The sequence below is a fragment of the Lepidochelys kempii genome, chromosome 7 (genome assembly GCF_965140285.1).
Source record: "Lepidochelys kempii isolate rLepKem1 chromosome 7, rLepKem1.hap1, whole genome shotgun sequence".
Taxonomy (NCBI): domain Eukaryota; kingdom Metazoa; phylum Chordata; order Testudines; family Cheloniidae; genus Lepidochelys; species Lepidochelys kempii.
In genome coordinates, this window is record NC_136386.1 from 60305230 (window position 1) to 60325877 (window position 20648).

Below are 20648 nucleotides of genomic sequence, written 5' to 3' on the forward strand. Positions count from 1 at the left end.
AGAGCATCTACACTCAGAGTTCAGGAATCCTGGGCAGAGTTCCAGTTTGGCAGAGTCTTGGCTGCTCCTGGTTGTCTTTGGCATCAGTAAACTTTCCCCAGCAAACCCCTCTGGTGCCCTCTTCTGCCACTCCCTGCAAACCCACACAGAGCAACAACTTCTTTGTTTACCTAGCTACAGCCTCCCTCCTTACTGTAACGCAAAGGCACAAGCCCCAGTACTCACGGCCCCAACAGCAATACTGGGTGTGACTCTGGAGCTGTGCTGCTGTACTGCTTCAGTGTAGACTCCATCTATGCCAACAGGAGGCGTTCTCCAATGACTGTAATTAATCCACCTCACCAAGAACCCGCCAGCTAGGTTGACAGAAGAATTCTTCCACGGACCTAACACTGTCTGCACCTGGGGTTAGGTAGGCTTAATTACACCCCTCAGGGGGTGTAGCTGGGTCAACCTATCTTTTTTAGTGTAGACCTCAGAAATGCCAAACACCAGAAATAAGATATGGGATGTTCATCGAATTCTTCAGATGCTTGTTCCGCAGACAAGATTTGCATGTGGAAGAGCTTCCCATTTTGCTGGTTGGCTCCAGGGAACCCCACAGGTTGACAAACAAAGAGTAGCATTTTGCTTTCTGCTGTAGAGTGGACCATTGACCAATTGTGTCCTGTGAATAAAGTAAGTGCCAGAGAGAGGGAGTCAAGAACTCTACATCAAATAAACTAGTTAAGGAATGGGAGGTAGTGTTTAAGGAATAGCTTCCCATGAGACCCAGAAACCTTCCAGAGGTCACACTTCCTGATACCTCAGCAAATCCAAACAAACTAGCTTTTACTTCAAATTCAGATCTATATATTGGTCCACTGTTGGGATCAGCTAGACCCCCTCTCTATATGTGATTGACCTGTCTTGTTCCTTCAGCAGAATGTCTCTTGTTCTGCTGCAAGCATTGAAAGATGAGCAATTAATGGTACTATATAATCAAAGAATGTACAGGCTATGTCCTTTTAATTTAGAAACGGTATGAAAGAGGTCTCCTTTTCAAATGACTATTGTATTATAGAAGTGATAAGAATTGCTATGGCACCAGAAGGAGAAAGAATATTGAAAGAGATAAGCACTTAATCAGTGTGTAAGCCTGGAATATTAAAAGAAATGGGTAAGTAGGGGGAAATTCCATCTAATAGTAGGGGTTAATAGAGAAAGATAATCCTTAAAATGAAGAAAACAAAAAACCTTGCAAGAAAAGGTGAGATGTGTGCTATCCAACAGTGCCATCTACCTGATACTGATGGAAGCATCAGAGAAACTGAGCTGAAATCTAAGAGCTCTGACAGCAAGGGTACAATAGAAAAAAAGAGAGTCACCACTCAACCCTGTAAACACCCCAAATATAAAAACTGAAGTCATGGGGTGGGAGCTCCCAGGTGATCCAACCCACAAATAAACTGCAGAACCTAAAAGTGGTACTGGACACTTGGCTTAGTAGGGAGGGACCACCAGTGCTACAATTGGGTTAAGACTAGAGCATCTGATCCTTCACTCCCTGGAAGCACGAGAACCTTTTAAGATACTGCATTCCTGGTGAGCTAATAAACAACTAAGTGTTGTGATGGCTGCTTCAAGACTTCTCTGGCCCCTGCTGGAGTCCTTGTAGAAAGCTGACATAAAAACGCAAACGAAGAGCATTGCCTGGAATAGAAGGGGAGGGGGTCTAGACCTCCCTGCACTGCCTAGGGACATCACTGATTGGGAGGCAGGACTCCTGGGTTCCATTGCTGGTTTTCCTATTGACCTGTTGTACTTTGGGCAAGTTGCTCCCCCTCTCTATCTGTGGAACCAACAAAACGTGGTCCTCCAGCAGTTAGAAGGGCCGGGAGGGGACAGTACCCATTCAGGACCCATCAGGTGAGATAAGAAGGCCTGCCCATGGCCGGCCACCCACCCCCTCTCCTGAGCCGACCTACACCCCTGATCCTCCCCTGAATTTACCCACAGCCCATCATCCCTGCTCTCCTGAACCCACCCACCCACAGCTCCTGCTTCTCCCCGGTCTCTGAACCCACCCAGGGGCAGGGGGCGGGGCTATGCGACGAAGGTCTTGGGGGGCGGGGCTGTGCTTATGAAGGCGCTGGGGGCGGGGGCGGGGCTATGCGATGTAGGCGCTGGGGGCGGGGTCCGGGTCCCGTGGCTCAGCTCCGCCATGGCTCTCTTGTTCCGCGCGCTGCTCTGTCCGGCCCGGGCCCCAGCTCGCCTGCTGCTGCGAGCCCCGGCTCGGCTCTGCTCGGCGGGTGAGCGGCGGCTGGTGTCCCGGGGCCGGGGGTACAGTGGGGGCCGGTTGTGGGCTGGGGTGTCCCGGGACTGAGGTGTCCTGGGTATAGTGGGGGGCTGGGGTGCAGGGGCTGGGGTGTCCCGGGGTATAGTGGGGGGCTGGGGTGCAGGGGCTGGTGTCCCGGGGTATAGTGGGGGGCTGGGGTGCAGGGGCTGGGGTGTCCCGGGGTATAGTGGGAGGCTGGGGGGCTGGGGTGTCCCGGGGTATAGTGGGGGGCTGGGGTGTCCCGGGGTATAGTGGGGGGCTGGGGTGTCCCGGGGTATAGTGGGGGGCTGGGGTGCAGGGGCTGGTGTCCCGGGGTATAGTGGGGGGCTGGGGTGCAGGGGCTGGGGTGTCCCGGGGTATAGTGGGGGGCTGGGGGGCTGGGGTGTCCCGGGGTATAGTGGGGGGCTGGGGTGCAGGGGCTGGGGTGTCCCGGGGTATAGTGGGGGGCTGGGGTGCAGGGGCTGGGGTGTCCCGGGGTATAGTGGGGGGCTGGGGTGTCCCGGGGTATAGTGGGGGGCTGGGGTGCAGGGGCTGGTGTCCCAGAGTATGGTGGGGGGCTGGGGCGCAGGGGCTGCGGGACAGGGGTGATTCAGTTCCCTGCAGGGTGCTCGGCACACCCGCTGTGGAGCCTGCTGCCCCTGCCCGGCTGGCTCCTCGGGCGGTCGCTCCCCTCTCTGGCTAGTATTGCTGGGCCTTGATGTGCTTTGTCTGTGTGTGCTCCCCCACCTCCTCAGGAGAGGGTTCTGCCCCATAGAGCTGGCTCCCTGCACTGCCCCGTCCCTCTCTGTCTGCCTGATCCTGCGGCCTGGGGATTCTGTAGGGCAGTGGGGAGGGTGCTGTCTGGAAGTTCATGCAGGGGCCTAAGGCCCAGCCAGCATGACCAGCTCTGGAGGAGGAGGAGTTGTTGCCCAAAAGCAGAGGGCAAAGTTCTCCTGAGTTGAGCTCTGCCTATCCAAACAAATACGGTTCCCCCAGCAGCTCCTGTCTCACTCTCTTGCTGCTTGCTGCCCACCCCTGGAGTTGCCGCCCAGGAGCTCAGGGCTGCATTGCACTGTGGGCGGCAGTAATGCCAGAGCTGTGCCCGGTGCCCTGTCTCCCGTTCAAGCTGGCTGGGGAGCCGTCAGTCCTGGTGACTTCCAAGGCACTCTTTGCACCCACCCTGCTTTGTGGGCATGGGGCACTCATGACAGCACCTCGCAGCAGTCAGTGCCTCAGCCTGGTTCTAGGGGCTTGCCTGAGGACTGGCTAGGGGCCACCTGGTCATACCCTCTTCCCTCGCCCTGTGCAGACAGTTCCTGCGGCTGACGTGGATGTGTCAAGAGCCATGCCAGCAGGGCTCAGGGTGACGGGAGCCCGTCTGCGAGACCTCCACATTCAGTTCTTTCTCAGTTAATTTGGGGCTTGTGAAAGGGACTGGATGTGCTGCCCTGGAGAAGGAAAACCTGTATCCAAGGTCAGGTTTAGAGTGGGCAGCAGCGCAAGCCTTCCCCATGCTGCCCCACAGTGTGCCTCAGGCCTGCTGAGAGGCAAGGTCAGTCTCCAGGCGTGCTGGTAAGGGGACATTGGGATGCTGCTGGTGCTAGGAGCTGGGTTGCCACTCGTGTGGGAAACTGAATGGCCGTTGGGAGCTACCCCCAGCTGGCTTCCTACTAGCCATTATTTTGTACCAGGTTCTTTTCTGACACCAGCCTTGTAAAATTTACCAGTGGGTCTAGGCCCAAATCTCTTCACCCATCATTGCTATGGTGAGGATGATGGAAAAATAAGGGTCTGTTTTAATTGCAGACCAGAAGACTGACCTCTCACAGGCTGGGTTCTGCCAGGCTGCTCTGACATAGTCGTGGGAATGTTAATTTCAGTTTTGCAGCACTAACTCTAGCTCAGTGTGGTCAGAGCCTTTTACAGATTCCTCCTGCTTGGTACTGTTGGTTCTCTGGGCATTAGTTGAATGCTCCGGAGAACAATTCGTGTTGCTTTTTTTAACACCTCTGAATGACACAAGTTTTATCTTTCACTTGCCAGTGTAGACAAAGCCTTAATGTCATATGTGAAATTATTCACTCTTCAGGAGGAGAAGTGAGGCTTCAGGAGAGATTTACACACAGCACAGGGAGTGGCTTGGCAGATTGGAATAAGGGCAGGGGGTGAGAAATGGAACTAAAATAGTTGTGGGAGGAACACACTGTGCATCCAAGTTGGCATTACTGACCAGGGGAGAGGGCTGATGCAATAGGAGCTGATACACAGGGCCTTGCATAAAAATATTGCTCGCATGGTCTCAGTGAACTTTTTTTTTTTAATGTTAAGAAAAGAAATTAGAGCCAAATTCACTTGATTGCAGGTCTGCTGAGGAGTGTTAGTGAGTGGGTTAGAGTGAAGAGACTTGCTATATTTAGCTTGTGTATATATATCTGGCAATTCTAGGTATTGTAGCTGCTGGATAATCTATTCACACAGCCTCTAGTATGCCTGGGTTGCTTTTCTTCACGTGTGTATGTGGAAAGTCCTGTGGATTGGTTGCCCCAAGGAGGAGGGAGAAAAATTATTGTTCTTAACCTCGGAGGGTAGGACAAGAAGCAATGGGCTTTAAATTGCAGCAAGGGAGGTTTAGGCTGGACATTAGGAAAAACTTCCTAACTGTCAGGGTGGTTAAGCACTGGAATAAATTGCCTAGAGAGGTTGTGGAATCTCCATCATTGGGGATTTTTAAGAACAGGTTAGACAAACACCTGTCAGGGCTGGTCTAGATCAGTGGTTCTCAAAGCAGATCCGCTGCTTGTTCAGGGACAGCCCCTGGCGGGCCAGACCGGTTTGTTGACCTGCCGTGTCCGCAGGTTTGGCCAATCGTGGCTCCAACAGGCCGTGGTTCGCTGCTCCAGGCCAATGGGGGCTGCGATCGGCCGAACCTGCGGATGCGGCAGGTAAACAAACCGGTCCGGCACGCCAGGGGCTTTCCCTGAACAAGCGGCGGACCGTCTTTGAAAACCACTGGTCTAGATAATACTTAGCGCTGTGGCTCCTTCCAGTCCTATGATTCTATGAATGAGTGTCTGAAGTGTGGGTGCATGTTTGATTGCCTCCCATACCTTTCATACAGGAAATGATTAATATGTGTTTTGTTTTTTTTTGTGTGTAACATTCTTTCAAATCCGACCAATGAAGCAGGATTCAGGCATTGTGCTTTCTCAGTGGAAGGTTCGTGCTAAGCACCATATTGGAGTTGATGCTCCTGGTGTATTTGAGGGGAGCTGTAGCCTGAGCTGGGTTGGAAGCTGGATCTGGTTATCCTAGAATATGAGGGTTGGAAGAGACCTCAGGAGGTCATCTAGTCCAACCCTCTGCTCAAAGCAGGACCAATCCCCAACTAAATCATTCTTTATTAAATTATGCTTTCCTTTAAACTTGGGGGTGGAATCCTTGTGATTTCTCCATGTATTCTTCTCCCCTTTTTTGGTTACTCAAGGTAGATGCTAGCCATCATAATGCTTTTGGGCAATAAAACTTATTTAGCCTAACTAAACCTTCCTTGGGACCTGGTGTGTAAACAGGATGTTTGTTCCTTTAAGCATCTGCCTGCTAATGTCCTCACTTAAGGTTCTGTTGGCTGCTGTGGAGGTGAGTGTGACCTCACCAGTGGAGGGTTATGTCATCAGGTGTGGAGTAAGTGACCAGAACAATTGCGGCTCCTGATCAGAAAAGCACATGGGTAATTATTTCCCCTCCATTCTGCCATTTGTAATGTGGGATGATGATCCTGATCTTCCTTTGACAAATGCTTTGAGAGCAGTGTATGAATTACACTTTGCACCAGTTAGGTGCAATACAGAAATACACACAGGAGAGACGTGTATGTAGAATGCTTTGATTCTGCTTACACAAGAGGAGATCTGCTGCTCTTGTATGAGACTTTCATACTGGTGGTGCATATATAGATCAGTTTACTCGATCAGTCCACTTCCATGCAGTTAATTCAGTGGTTTCAGGAATTTGACTTCAGAGGGCACCAACTTCCAGGTCAACTTGAAAATCAACCTTGCTGTTGTGCCATCTGTTGTTAAAGCTGTACGTAAGGCCCCGGTCCTCCCATATGATGCCAGACTCCTGAACAGAGCCCCTTGTCGGCACAACATTCCCGTAACTGAAGGATTGATCGAGGAAAAACTATTTTCCTCTTTTCAGTTGTGCATCATGCATGTGACAGCACCTTGCAAAGTCAGGGGTCTCCTGGCTAGTCGGAGAGGGGGAGACAGCTAATTGGAAAAAGATCCTTATAAAACTCAGCAGAGGAGTGGGAAACCTCTTGGATGCTTTAAAAATGGAATTTAAGAATAAAATCCGGATTTATGGTGCCCCTGCACAGAGCATCAGAAAATGGCTTTTCTTACAATTCCAACGTACAGTGCCCCTTTAATCAATGCCTGCAGCCAGGCTGATTGGTGGGTCTGTCATTGGTGATGCTGCCAAAGGGGTCACCGTGGCTAATATGATGTGAAGCAGGGTTTGGATAGAAAAATAGGTCCTGTAAGGCCAGCTATAGTGAGGACAGAGCTTGAACCCCATCATTGTCCAGGTTCACACAAGCCTGGGGAGGCAACTTTTGTGAGTTAAAAGCCTATGATATGGGCCTTGATTTCCATGCCTGGCTTCCTGTCATCCGTATTTAGGCTCCTATGTAAAAGCAGCCTGACTTGCAACATTATTGAGCACCTGCAGCTCGCACTGACTCCAGCAGTTCTGAGATCCAGGCCACTTCATTATGAGCCTACATATGGATTTTCAGGTACCCCAATTTGAAAATTTGATGGTTTCCCCCAATAATCCAAGGAGGCCAAAGAATGGGGCATCATTTCCCAGGCAGATCTGTCTCTTGCTAGATGCTGCAGCAAAGCCCCTAAACCAGTGCTTGGGACAGGGTTGCTATGGCAAAAAGTGCCACAAAATCCCCATTCTGAGGACATGGCAGGCTCAGGTTAAGAGGAGCAGATAGTCTGGGAGGAGCCTGTCGTACCTGCATACACACACAGGAATAAATATAACTAGAACAATTGAAGGGATTTCAATTAGAATTATAGAATATCAGGGTTGGAAGGGACCTCAGGAGGGCATCTAGTCCAACCCCCTGCTCAAAGCAGGACCGATCCCCAATTAAATCATCCCAGCCAGGGCTTTGTCAAGCCTGACCTTAAAAACTTCTAAGGAAGGAGATTCCACCACCTCCCTAGGTAACGCATTCCAGTGTTTCACCACCCTCCTAGTGAAAAAGTTTTTCCTAATATCCAACCTAAATCTCCTCCACTGCAACTTGAGACTATTACTCCTCATTCTGTCATCTGGTACCACTGAGAACAGTCTAGATCCATCCTCTTTGGACCCCCTTTCAGGTAGTTGAAAGCAGCTATCAAATCCCCCCTCATTCTTCTTTTCTGCAGACTAAGCAATCCCAGTTCCCTCAGCCTCTACTCATAAGTCATGTGTTCCAGGCCCCTAATCATTTTTGTTGCCCTCCGCTGGACTCTTTCCAATTTTTCCACATCCTTCTTGTAGTGTGGGGCCCAAAACTGGACACAGTACTCCAGATGAGGCCTCACCAGTGTCGAATAGAGGGGAACGATCACGTCCCTCGATCTGCTGGCAATGCCCCTACGTATACATCCCAAAATGCCATTGGCCTTCTTGGCAACAAGGGCACACTGTTGACTCATATTCAGCTTCTTGTCCACTGTCACCCCTAGGTTCTTTTCCGCAGAACTGCTGCCTAGCCATTCGTTCCCTAGTCTGTAGCGGTGCATTGGATTCTTCTGTCCTAAGTGCAGAACTCTGCACTTGTCCTTGTTGAACCTCATCAGATTTCTTTTGGCCCATTCTTTTGGAATGCATTTTATTGGAGGCTCCTGGTTGTGGAGGCTGCACCTTTTAACCCAGAAGTGCCTTGGATTATTGCTGCTTTTCTGCAGGCTGTCCTTGTTGGTGTACTGCTGCCATCTTCTGTAGTGTACTGCTACCATTGAGGTAGGTCCTGGGGGGCTTAGTAATGCCCACTACCAATGGAAGGGGATTAGGTTTACACCATCAGCTTCTGCAGAATTTACACTTTCATTTGTCACTTTTTGCTGGACTAGGATCCGGGACTCCTGGGTTCGGTGCAAAGTTCTGCCATTGACTTTTGGTGTGATCTTAGGGTAGTCCTTACCCCGCAAGGCCCATCTATAAAATGGGATAATGGTACAACCTGCCTTTGTAAAGTGCTTCTATCCTCTGCTGACAATTGGTAAGCAAGAGCTAGGTGTGAATTATTTTAAAGTAGGTTGCTGGCCTTAATGATTATGAACAAAACCTTCCAAATGGGATACCAGATGCAGCCCTATTTGCCTGAGATTGCAAACTCCCCAGTGCCTCTGCTGCTGCCCAGAACTTTCCAGAGCAGCAGTATAGTGAAATTATCAAGGTTGGTTTGAACCAGCCCCAGCTGTGAAATAGACAAGTCTCTGTCAGTGTCACTACTCCCTGGGAAAGCTCTAAAGGGAGACCAGCCTAGATAATCCATGGGGAGGGGGCCAATGTTGAAGGCTGAGAGAAGGGACAGAATAATAGAGGTCATCTCTCCCAACCCTCCCTACAACACATCGCTAAGAGGCTCTAGGAGAGGGTACAGTAAGGGAGAGAGTCCTGCAGCAGTCAGGTGGAGACGCACAGAATGCTTCTCCAGTCCAGCAGGTAGGGAGGGCTTTAAAGAGCTGTCAGCCAGAGGCTGAAATGAAATGTGGAGCCACCCAAGGTACAGGGTAGGAGTTCCAGCAGCCTGGGTGTGGGATAGCTGAGCTGCTCATTGGGCATTGCCCTGAAGGGCAGGCCCCTACAGTCTGCCCAGCTCTCACAGCCTCTGGCCAGGCTGTGCAGTCCCCAGCTAGCAGGGGCAAGCCCTGTGCATTGTAGGAAACGCCAGGGAAAGCAGCAGGCGGGTGCTGACTTTGTGCTCATAACCACAGGAAGCCAGCCCTGTCCTGAGTCGTTCTCAGTGCAGGACACTAGCCAGCAGAGCAGACTTGTGAAGCCCAGAGTCAGCAAGCCACAGAACTGCTCCACGCTGGTGCAGAGGCCTGGTAACTGGGGGCCCTGGCAGAAGTGCGACGGCTTTGGCAGAGGAGGGGCGGGTGCTTGCCCTTGCAGGATAGGAGGGGGATCCCAGTTCACCAGAAAGCAGGTCCATCCCGTGCAGTGCCGCCCACTGCTGTAACAATGTGCCGGTGTCCCTTCCTGGCAGGCACTCAGTTCCAGTACCTTGTGGTGGAGAAGAAGGGGGCGAAGCAGAATGTAGGAGTGATCCAGCTGAACCGCCCCAAGGCCTTGAATGCCCTCTGCGATGGCCTGATGAACGAGATGAACCAGGCCCTGGACTCCTTCGAGAAGGACCCACATGTGGGAGCCATTGTCATCACCGGCAGCGAGAAAGCCTTCGCAGGTATGCAGAGAGGGCACCCTGGGGCTCTCTGGGGCGGCTCACTCAGCACGTCCCATAGCAAGGTGAGTGGGCTGGAAGATGCTTTGCCTTAGCCACCCACTTGCCATTGGCAGGTGGTGGGCTTGCAGGGGCTGCAAAGGCCTCGGGGTGACTGCTTCGCTTTTAAATGTTTTGTCTCCTGGTGAAGAGGATGTGTGAGAACTACAGGAAAACTCTGAGCCCAACTGGGAGCTGCCTTCTGGATGCCCTCCCTTGTGGATGGCGATGCTAGGGAGCTCTGCTGTTCCTTACAGGAGCACTTTCAGAGGAAAACAGGGCTTGAGTTTAGGAAGGGGAATCGCTGACTCCTGTTGTGGGTCTGGTTTTGGATGGAAGAGCCTCATCCCCACTTCTCTTGGAAAGGGGAGAACCCAGCTGTGTGAGAGATTCAAGGCATTAAGCCGCTGAAAATTCTGGGGATCCCGAGTGGTTGGCTGCTCCCCCAGAATGTTCAGAGACTTGTGAGCATTAGAGATGGGAAAGGCCCCCCTCGTACCCAGGGGTTAGTGAAGGATGCTTCCCAGGGCTGGCCTGCAATCCAGAGCTAGGTGGGCTTAACTATATGGCTCAGGGCTGTGAAAATTGTCATCCCCTGTGTGATGTAATGAAGCTGACCTTCATCCCAGTGTAGACGCTGCCAGGTCGATGGGAGAATTCTTTCTTTGACCCAGCTGCTGCCTCGCAGAGGTGGATTTACTACAGTGATGGAAGAACCCCTTCTGCTACTGCAGGAAGCGTCTACGCTTCATCACTGCAGAGGCGCAGTCGCAGCGTTTCTAGGGTAGACGTACCCTCCGTGTTTGTCCAGTTGGATTTTAAATGTCCAAACACTAGAGGTTCCAGCCCTTCCCCTGGGTGAAAAAACAAATCGCACCTGGATCATGGCGAGGGTCTGGCTTTGCCACTGAGAACCCAGTGTGAAGCCCCCAAGGATGGGGGATTATTTTTAAGGCCAGATGCTTTATAACCATGTCTTTCTGGCATGCAATGTGACAGGTGCTTTTGTTAAAGAGACACTCAGCTTAAGCATCACGCCTCTCTCTGAGCATATGTTACCTACTGCTCTTCCTACAAGTAAGCCCTAAGATCCCTGTGTGGAAAGAGAGTAGAGAAAATAGTATTTCTCTCTCTTTCAGTGGGGGAGCTCTGAGTGTAGAGTCAGTTTCCCGGGTTCCCCAGCGCAGTCTGAGCGCCTTTCCCGCATCTATCAGTTTTTCACACAGTAACAGGAGGCAAGAAAACTTTTACAAAATAGGACGATTTCTGGGATTTTTTTTTTTTTTTTTGGCAAATCACAAATCTTATCAGGGCAACTTGGAGACAGGGGTTGGACCTGAAATTTTTTCAATAGGCCCCTGTAAGTTTTAGACAAACCAATCTAGTGCTGATCGCTTACTGATCAAAGGATGTTAGCGAGAAGGTGGGGGAGGCAATATCTTATATTGGACTAGCCTCTGTTGGTGGGACAGAGAAGCTGTCAAGCTTACACAGAGCTCTTCTTCCATTCTGCTGCATAACATCTAATATCCTGGGACCAACAGGGCTACAACACCACGTGGCCCAAGGATGGTCATTTCCCAGTTCAACCTGTCTACACAATATTCTCTCTCTCAGCTGGAGCAGATATAAAGGAGATGCAGAACAGAACCTTCCAGGAATGTTACGGGGGCAATTTCCTTGCACACTGGAACAGAGTCTCTCTGGTCCGGAAGCCGGTCATAGCAGCTGTGAATGGATATGCGGTGAGTTTGGGTTTTCCGTTCCTTAATCTACCCCACAGTCTAAAATGTTTCTTGGTAAATATTGTACCGTGGTTAACTTCTGTGTCATTGTCTCAGCCAGCTCCGGGCAGACCCAGATGCCAGTCTTAACTGGGAATTGTGGTAGTCTTAATATACTTTTTATGGAGAGGGCTGATGGGAAATTTTTCTGAGTCAAAGCAGCAGGATAAGGGAAGTGCATCCAAACACCACCTCCTTCCCTGCAGCTCTGGCTGTGGAGTTTTTTGCTCCTGCTTTGCCCAGGAAGCAGCTCTGCCTTCCTCCCTTGAGGAATGTCCCATCCCTCACCCCCTAGTCTCTTCTGGAAGAGAGGAGTGGAATGCTTTGTACTAAGCTGTTTCTCTTCGGGCTCCTCGAGTGAGTTCTATAGCCCTGTGCTGGTTAGGGCATCAGATGGGAACTTGGACGAAGGGGATTCAAGTCCTGGCTCAGCCATACGCTCCTTGGGTGACTGTGGGCAAGTGACTTTAGTTCCCCCCTCCTGCGTTGGATGAATACAGCGCAGACTGTGAGGCCTCTGATCCCATGGGACCTAGCTCGACTGCAAGAAACCCTTGTGTGCCGGGTGGTGCTATGCCAGTTCTAACCCGTGCCCCTCTCTCCCCTGAAGCTGGGCGGTGGTTGTGAGCTGGCCATGATGTGCGATATCATCTTTGCTGGTGAGAAGGCGCAGTTTGGGCAACCCGAAATCTTGCTGGGAACCATTCCAGGTAACCCATGTTGAGCACACTCCTGCCTGCGAGCGTCTAGGGTGGCCAAGCTCCTTCCCAGCTCTGGCACTGGCTGGTGGCATTAGGGAAATGAATGCTTTTAAAAGGACGTATTGAAAGGTACTGTGAGAGTCCCAGTGACACGTGGTACACGAAGCATTGAAACCGACCCTTTCTGGTTACTCAGATAAAGACATGAGTGCAATCAGTTCAGACCAAGGCATCTCTTATGGGCTTGGTTAGTTCGGAATCCCGAACTACCAGGCTTTCAAATGTTGACAGCCCTCTTGTGGTGTGCAGAGACAAATATCACTGTCTGACAACTTCCTGCTTCACAGTGAAAGCCCACTCAGATCTCTGGCATGTGTCTTCCTCCCGCTTTTTTTTTTTTAAATGACCACACCAATCTCTGGTCCCATTCCTCCTTCACTGTTCCTGCTGCCTTTCAATGCTCTGGGCTTGGCTGGTATCATTTTTTTCATGTATGTATCTAACATCAGGAATCTGTAGGTCTTCCACCTGCTAGATGTGTTGTCAGGATACTTTCTTGTCCATTAGACACACACCCCATTTCCTCCAAGGTCAGGTGATGCTGTTGTTGGGTCATCTGGAGCCTTGCGTTCAGTAATTAGCCTGATTTACCCTCTGATTTTTGATTGGTAGCTATTGATAGACCTGCGTCCGAGCACAGGGCAGCTGTCAATCATGTGGTCACTTTAAAGACCCATAAAAGGAATGGGATCCCTGAGCTCGCCCCGATCTCAGATCCCAGATGCTCAAGAAATGTACTTGTAGCGGGGTCCAGAACACTCCCTTTGCCTAGATCTGTGTCGAGAATAGTTCAAGTGGTTACATACAGAGTGAATGGCAGTCAAGGGTGCCCCATAATTCCACAGGGTGGGGGTATGGGATATGGTGACATCCTTAAGCTCCAGGACAAAGCTAGAGCCCTGTGATAAAACAGCCAGCAGGTAGAAATGCGCCTGTCTCTTACTGCGTGTTACATAAGGATCCAACAGCTTGTCTCCCTGCTCACCCTTCCTCTTCTCCTTGCCGTGCTGCCGCCCCCGTGTGCACAGACCTGACCCGTTGCAGGTGTGTGATCGGGGTGCGTTTATTTAGGAAATTCCTCTTGACTGACCCTTGCAAGCTCATTGCAGCCTTTCTAATTAACCACAGGAGCTGGCGGGACTCAGAGACTCACGAGAGCAGTGGGCAAGTCCCTGGCGATGGAAATGGTCCTCACCGGAGACAGGATCTCTGCTCAGGAAGCCAAAGAAGCAGGTATGGGCACAAGTGTATACGGCTTCCCACCAGGCCCCTCCTGCGGCACTAGGTGGGAAGGGAGGGGAGAGTGCTGAGGACAGGGCTGGTATCTGTACCCATGCTGTGGGTGAGAGGGCAATCCGTGAGAGCTGCTCACGCATCATTTCTGGTCCTTGATGAGCTGACTGAAGCTGGCAAGTCACTTCATGCCCTTCTCCAGAACTCATGGCTCCTGGGGAGGGCTCCCCATCTGTGGATCAATGGACGACTGAGATCCTCCTGGCTCCGTGCCTTGGGCATGTGTCAGGTAACTAAATGAGTCAGGGCAGAGAGTGCATTCTCTGCTGCCAGGCACAACGGGGCCTCAGAGCCCTGCCGGAGTACAAATCCATCACTGTCCCTTAAAGCCGGCTGTTCCCTGCTGCATGCGTGGCCCAGCCATCCCTGTAGCACGGAGCAGGAGGTGGCTTCCCCAGGCTGCAGACCAGCCAGCATGCGAAGTTGTTTCCTAGGAACATACCTGGTTGGAGGCTGCTAGGGGCACGTGGCTCTTCTGTCTTACGACTCGCTCTTCCACACTGATCCCGTCTCTGTCAGGCGTTTGCCCAGCCGCTCTCCCTGGCGCTCCTAGTGCAGAGGGTCTGCTGCCTCGCATTATTTCTCTTTTCAGTGTCCTGGGATAGATCATTCAGAGAGAAGGGGACGTTCCTGAGTAGGATTTCCTCCCCCAGGCATTCTCCCTTCACTATTACTCCCCAAATCCCGGCTGATCGTGATAAATCAGCTCAGGGGCTCTTCAGACCAACCCAGCAGGCGAGGGGTCCAGCCAGGAAGGCAGCTCTTTGCACACCATGGCCTTATGGAGGGTGTCCAGATCCCCAGCAGGAAGGGCTGCACTCAGCAGCTGATGCTGGGTGGAGGGGACCAAATTGCTGTCAACTGGAACAGCAGTTAGGTGTGCAATTGGCTGTGTAGACAGCAGCCCTCTGCCTCGTAGCTAGAATAGAAAGGGTAACAACCCTCCCCCATTCCATCTCCCGGGCAGAGTTTGGCCTTTGTCCCTGTAGCTGGGCACACGCTTATTGTCCGCTCTGGATCCTACAGTTTCATGTGGACTCGCTGCCAGGAGGTAAAACGGGGATTGGGAGCGAGGTGCCTCCCGCTGCTCAGTCTGAAGCATAGAGGGAGCTCGGCATGGGGTGGCTTTTGGCTGGTGGTATCCCATGGCCTCCACAGGCTTCACTCGGGCATTTCTCTCCTGCAGGGGAAGCTCCAAAGTGGGGTGACAGTGGGAGCTTTCTGTGGGCTCTGCAGTGGCATCCCGCGGCTCCGTGCTGGTGTCTCCCTCAGCTGTGCTCGGTTTAGAAGGAAGAGGGGTTTGCTAATGGGAAACACAGCCTGGGCTCTGGCCCCATCAGCAATAAAGAGCTGACTTGGGGCCAAGACTCCAGCTGCCTTTCACACAGCCCTGCAAAGCCCACACACCTGAGGGCGAGACGGCTGCGTGGCCAGGCCGAAGCTGCTGGGTTCGAATGCTGCTCCGTGCTCTGCTTCCAGTCCCTCCGCACTCTGGTGCTGGGCACTACGAACTATCCAGCTCAAGTGGTGGCAGCCGCAGCTCTGAGTACACATGGGAGTGGGTGTAGGGGATGGAAGGGGATGCTCGTGCACAGTCGCGCCTCGGGCCATGCCCACGATGTACTCCAGTTAGGCTTTGTGCCATGTGCAGAGCTTGCTAACTGACCCGAGGTTCACGCGCTGGGTCTGCTGACGGCAGCTGCTCTGCGTTACCGGTGTCAGACATTGGACCCCGGGCAAGACTGTCCGACGAGCACCGCTGCTCAGAAGCTGGGAGTTGTGAACATGTTCTCGGATGGTGGTGTGTGGGGAGGACACGGGAATGCTGAGCGCCAAGTGCTGACAGTCCAGTAACGTGCCCCCTCCTCCCTAGGCCTGGTCAGCAAAATCTACCCCGTGGAGAAGCTGCTGGAAGAAGCCATCAATTGTGGGGAGAAGATTGCAGGGAATTCTAAGCTCGTAACAGCAATGGCCAAGGAAGCTGTCAATGCAGGTGCAGGCAGTGCTGAGAGATGGCTGAACATGGGGGTGGGTTCACTGGGCTGAAGTGACCCCACCAGGACCCAATGGGAGGCTGAGGTGCTCTGGGTCCATGGCCGTAGAGGCCAGCCTTGCTGAGGAATGGTGTCCCGGAATAGGCACTTGCATGAAAAAAGTAATATCACGGTTTCAATGGCAACTACACCTTTTAGCCCCCCGCCATGGCCCACTCCAGGAACGCCCCTCGGGTCGGAGGTCTCTAGCCCGTCACCTGTCCCCCGCCCCTCCTATTCCTTGCCTGTGGCACACGGCAGTCTAGCCTCCTGCGGGCTGTAATGCTTCGGTCTCGTTTTGGTTGCTGGGTTTGCATGTGGGGAATGTGTGGGGTTGGTGGCTTGTGATAGACAGGAGGCCAGACGAGATGATCTGGGGGACCCTTCTGGCCTTCAGCTCTGTGACCCCTGTTCTGCAGGCTCACGTCTGGCCAATCTCAGTATAATGATCTCTGAAGATAAGCCTGGGTTCGTCGGCTCTGCTGGTTGGGCCTAAAACCTTGCAACTGTGGCCCGAGTGTGGCTGCTGCAGTGATTTGCGTGCAGTCAGACTGGTGCGCTAGCCCAGACAGGGTGACAGCCTGGGGTTAACGGGGACTATGGGCAGGCCAGCGTTTACCCTTTCACTGCCGATGCTTTTCGCGCAAACATCTAGCGGGCATGCTCATCCCGCCGTCCCAGCTGGTCCACCCACCTGCCAAAGCCCCGGCCAGACAGTGCAGTCCTGGGTTCATACAAACAGGTGGGGATGGCAGGGAATCGAATGTGCTGTGGCTCCGCGTGAGCGAGGGGTTCTTTGAAACCTCACTGGTTTCATGTCAGCCGGCTTTGGGTGCAGTCTGGGGAGAGCCCCCTGCCCGGCCACCCAGGACCTGGTAAAGGAACGTGGAAGGAGGGGACGAGAGGTCTGGAATGTGCATGATTCTGGCCTTCCCCCGGTGAGGCTGCGGTGGGGCAGTACAAACCCTCTCGCTCTCCTTGGAGGGCTCTCCTCTCAGGGAGCAGGCTAGATGAGATTGTTAAACACCCAGCCACGCCCTCCGTGTTCACCCGCGTCTGCCACTGGCTCCTCTTTTTCAGCCTTTGAGATGACGCTGACTGAGGGGAATAAAATGGAGAAGAGGCTCTTCCATGCCACCTTTGCTACGGTGAGTACAGGCGCTGCCCCGTGGACCGCTTGTCTGTAGAGCGACTGTTGTACAAACCGTGCCCCTGAGCCCCTCTCTCTCTCTCTCTCTCAGGATGACCGGAAGGAAGGGATGGCAGCCTTCGTGGAGAAGAGAAAGGCAAACTTCACAGACCACTGAATGCCAGCGTGCCTCGTCCTCTCGAAGCTGCTGAGCTGGAGCCTCTGCCTTGATCCCCTTGCAGGGTGGGACTAACAAATAACCGTCGCAGCAGGTTGCGCCCGGCAGTAACCAGTGCGGGTGGCAAATCCTGTGCCATTGCCCTGGGAGGAAAGGCCCTTTGATTCACAAACGCTACATTACACGGGGTGTTGGGGAAGGAGCTGCCGTAGGCTAGCCTAACAGTTTGGGCCCTTCCATTTAATCAGGTGACGGAGAATAGGGAACACGTCTGATCTGAATCTCAAATGACCCAATGCTTTTGTTCACGATAAGAAAATCGGAAATGGAGATTGTCGTGTGATCTTTACTCGAGGGCTCCCCTGGCTGTGTTGGCGGCACTGCCCTCGCCCGGGGAGGGTTGCTTCAGATTTCATGTGCCAAACGCTTTGGTGCTCCAGCTCTGAGAGCTGGAGACAAAGGAGGGCTCTGGGGTTTGGGTTGGTCACTAAGCAAAACGCCACTGCCCCAGCCATGCTGCTCTCCTCTCCCCATGGCAGGGACTCAGTGCTCCAGCCTTGGAGGTGGCCGTGGTAAAATGAGCGTAACAAACAATAGGAAACCTCCAACTCAGGGGACATTCTCTGTCCTCAGACTCCTTCCTGCTCTGAGTCGGCCCAGCTGAGCAGGAAACTGGCTCCCACCTCTCCCCTGGCTGGGCATGCGGGTCTCTGACAGGGGGCTCTGGAGCCAGCTCAGTCCCTCTGCCTGCCAGCTTCTTGGTGCAGTGCTCTCCTACGGGCTGGGGGGCAGTGGCCTTTGGAAGCCCCTGTGCTGAAGTGGGTCTGATTCCTAGTGCTGAGTGACCACGAGCTGGTGCCTGGCTTCGAGCTGTCGGCCCCCGGCTCACAGACGGGATGGAAGGACCGGTGGCCCGGCTCGCAGAGATGCGCTGAGGTGTTCTTACTCTTACAACGTAGGAGTGGCCAGGTTGGATCAGAGCAGGAGGCCGTCTCATCCCATGGCCTGTCACTGACGGGAGAAGGTGTCAAGCAAAGAGACGCACTCGTGGGAATAACCCTAGGGGTGTCGCTTCCTGACCCATCGTGACTGGTTGGCTTGTGTCCTGGAGCACAGGGCTGACCACCAGGATGGCTGCACTGGACGTGCTAAGGATATGTCTACACAGCAGCTGGGGTGCGTGAGCCACTCAAGTACACTCTAACCCCACCCCACTGCCTGTGCCATCACGGCCCCACTGCTGTTTGTCATGCGCTAGCTGGAGGATTGCTAGCACGTCTGCCTGCCTGCGCTGGCATCGATGCCTCCCCTCTGTGCAGGCATACCCTTAGTGGCAGTGCAGGAGGCTCCACCCCTGCGCAGATCATGAGCTCAGCCAACAGAGGGTAAATGGAGAGGGGAAGCCACTTGGCCATTGAATATCTCCTTTACCTGCCAGTGGCTAAACTCGTTATTGAGCTAGTTGTGAGCTAAGGGGTGACAAGGAGGGGCAGAGTTAAGGATATTTGAATGAGCTTAATGTAGAATTCCTTGGCTCTTTGAAAAGCTACAGTGCAATGTTATCACCTAACCCTTTCAGTTACACTCTCTGCCTGAACAATTTAACCAAGTTTTTTTTCCAGTGGGAGTTTCCTTAGTTTTTGTTATACAGTGGAGGACAAATCCTGGTGCCGTTGCGGCAGGGAATTATTGATCCTGTCCCAGGTGGGTACATTGCAGCTTATTGGTGTACGTTGGTCTCCAGCTCACTCTAACTGCCCCATCAGCTGCCTTACGGGCGTTCAGCTCAGCCCCTTTGGCAGTAGCCTGTTAGGAGTTTGTCACACCAGCAAGCTCTGCTAGGGACTCCACCACATCCCTGGGGATTATGTGGTGACGAGGCTCCATCCATATCCTGACCCCAACAAGAGCAATGACTTCTAAGCCCCACCAGACTCCTGCTGTAGCTATCCGATCATGGCTGCCCTAGCAGGTCTCCTGCCCTTGTTACCACTGGGTAGCGCTGCACTGTGCTAGCTTGGGCAGGCGTGAGTGTTTTACCACTGTGTGCTCTAACACAGTGGTGCGTGAGCTGGAGGGAGTGCCCTCCTGGGGGACACGAGGTTCTCTGGGTGGGGTAGGGGGTGAGAAGAAACTGGGATCTCACAGGACCCACTTCCGTAATAGCAGGAGCGGGATAAAAATAGAGTGGCCACTGCAGAGTGGGATTAAAAAGAATAGTCCTCCCACACCACAAACAACATGAATGCCCCGGCCAGCAGCTGTCACTCTAGCCGCCCAGCTCTGAAGGCATTGCCGCTGCCAGCAGCAGCACAGAAGTAAGGGATGACTTCCGATTGCAAATAATGGTGGGGGTCACGACAAATTCCATGAGCGGCAATGGGGACGCCACTGGAAAAGTTTGCGCACCACTGCTCTAACACCAGGGTTAGATGCCCTCATGGGAAGAATAGTGGAGCCCTGTGCACACCACAGCTTTTGGCAGCAGTGCTACAGTGGTGGCGATCACCGCTATGAGTTTGCTAGTGTAGACACAGTGATGCCAGATCAGCTGTGCTCATTTGACAAGGGTTTTCTGACTCCAGCCCAAGAGGACCAACCTGGGATCTGAGAGAAAGTGCTGCTTTCCATCTTCTTTGTGATTTCATGCTGCTTTATACCCTGTCTGAAGGAGGCCTGGGAGGGCTTGTAAAGGGCTTCTCGGGTTGTTTTGCTTTTGGCATTCATGTCTTGTTGACCATGGAAGACTCTGTGGACAATAGCAGACCTGGTAGGCTTATGACATCAGAGGCACCTGTGCAATATTGTAGTGTGAGCTAATATGCTATTCCAGTTCTGATACCACCCTCGTTACCAGAGTGTCTTAAGCAACACGACTACTGGCATTTGTTACCTGTGATTTTCCCCATAGGGAGAAAATCACATGAAATTTTAAGGACTCTGTTTTTCTTATTTAAGGTGGGTCAAAAAAACATGCTGAGGACTATCAGGGCAGTTCTGTGGGCTGCCACTAGGTGGGGAACAGAGCTCTCTATTGGGATTCCATTGGTCCTGGCCCCTTATAACTGGGTAAGAAACAAGTGAGGCTTCTAGCTTTGTGTTAACTAAAGTAAATGAGCAAAAGCATAAAATTGAAGACATGCAAACAAATCAGATTAACGAAGCAGGTGAGTCTCAAATAATCGAGCTAGTCTAATTATCAAGTTGATGAAACTATATACAGTAAACCACCAATCCTTTATAAGCGCTATGTAATGGGCTAAAAGAAAAGGAGTACTTGTGGCACCTTAGAGACTAACCAATTTATTTGAACATGAGCTTTTGTGAGCTACAGCTCACTTCATCGGATGCATACCGTGGAAACTGCAGCAGACATTATATACACACAGAGATCATGAAACAATACCTCCTCCCACCCCACTGTCCTGCTGGTAATAGCTTATCTAAAGTGATCACGGCTGTTGCAACTCTTGCATGTTGTGGGACTCCGGTGGTGAGACGGCAGGGTGCAGGGAGCAAGGCCTCTTTATCCGGCATGGTGGTGTTGCATGGCTGGAGACCAGCATAGCCAGAAGCAAGTGAATGCCAGAGGCTGACAGCCAGACAGCGGTGGCTGCTGCTTTCCCTTCGGTTTGTGGGGATGGTGGCCTGGCCCAGG

At 52.5% G+C, this 20648-nt stretch overlaps 1 protein-coding gene across 2 annotated transcripts; it reads left to right on the forward strand.

The window, feature by feature from the left end:
* Positions 1 to 2166: 2166 nt before the first annotated feature.
* ECHS1 (enoyl-CoA hydratase, short chain 1) lies at positions 2167 to 17320 on the forward strand. 2 transcript variants are annotated; one of them, XM_073353101.1, is made up of 8 exons: positions 2167 to 2291; positions 9579 to 9838; positions 11357 to 11557; positions 12207 to 12306; positions 13486 to 13590; positions 15524 to 15643; positions 16764 to 16831; positions 16925 to 17320. In XM_073353101.1, exons 1-8 carry the CDS (start codon positions 2204 to 2206, stop codon positions 16988 to 16990), a joined length of 1008 nt encoding a protein of 335 aa, XP_073209202.1. In that variant the 5' UTR covers positions 2167 to 2203; the 3' UTR covers positions 16991 to 17320. The 2 variants fall into 2 exon arrangements, with proteins under 2 accessions (XP_073209202.1, XP_073209203.1); XM_073353102.1 differs by having other exon boundaries at positions 9579 to 9776; positions 11430 to 11557.
* Positions 17321 to 20648: the final 3328 nt, after the last annotated feature.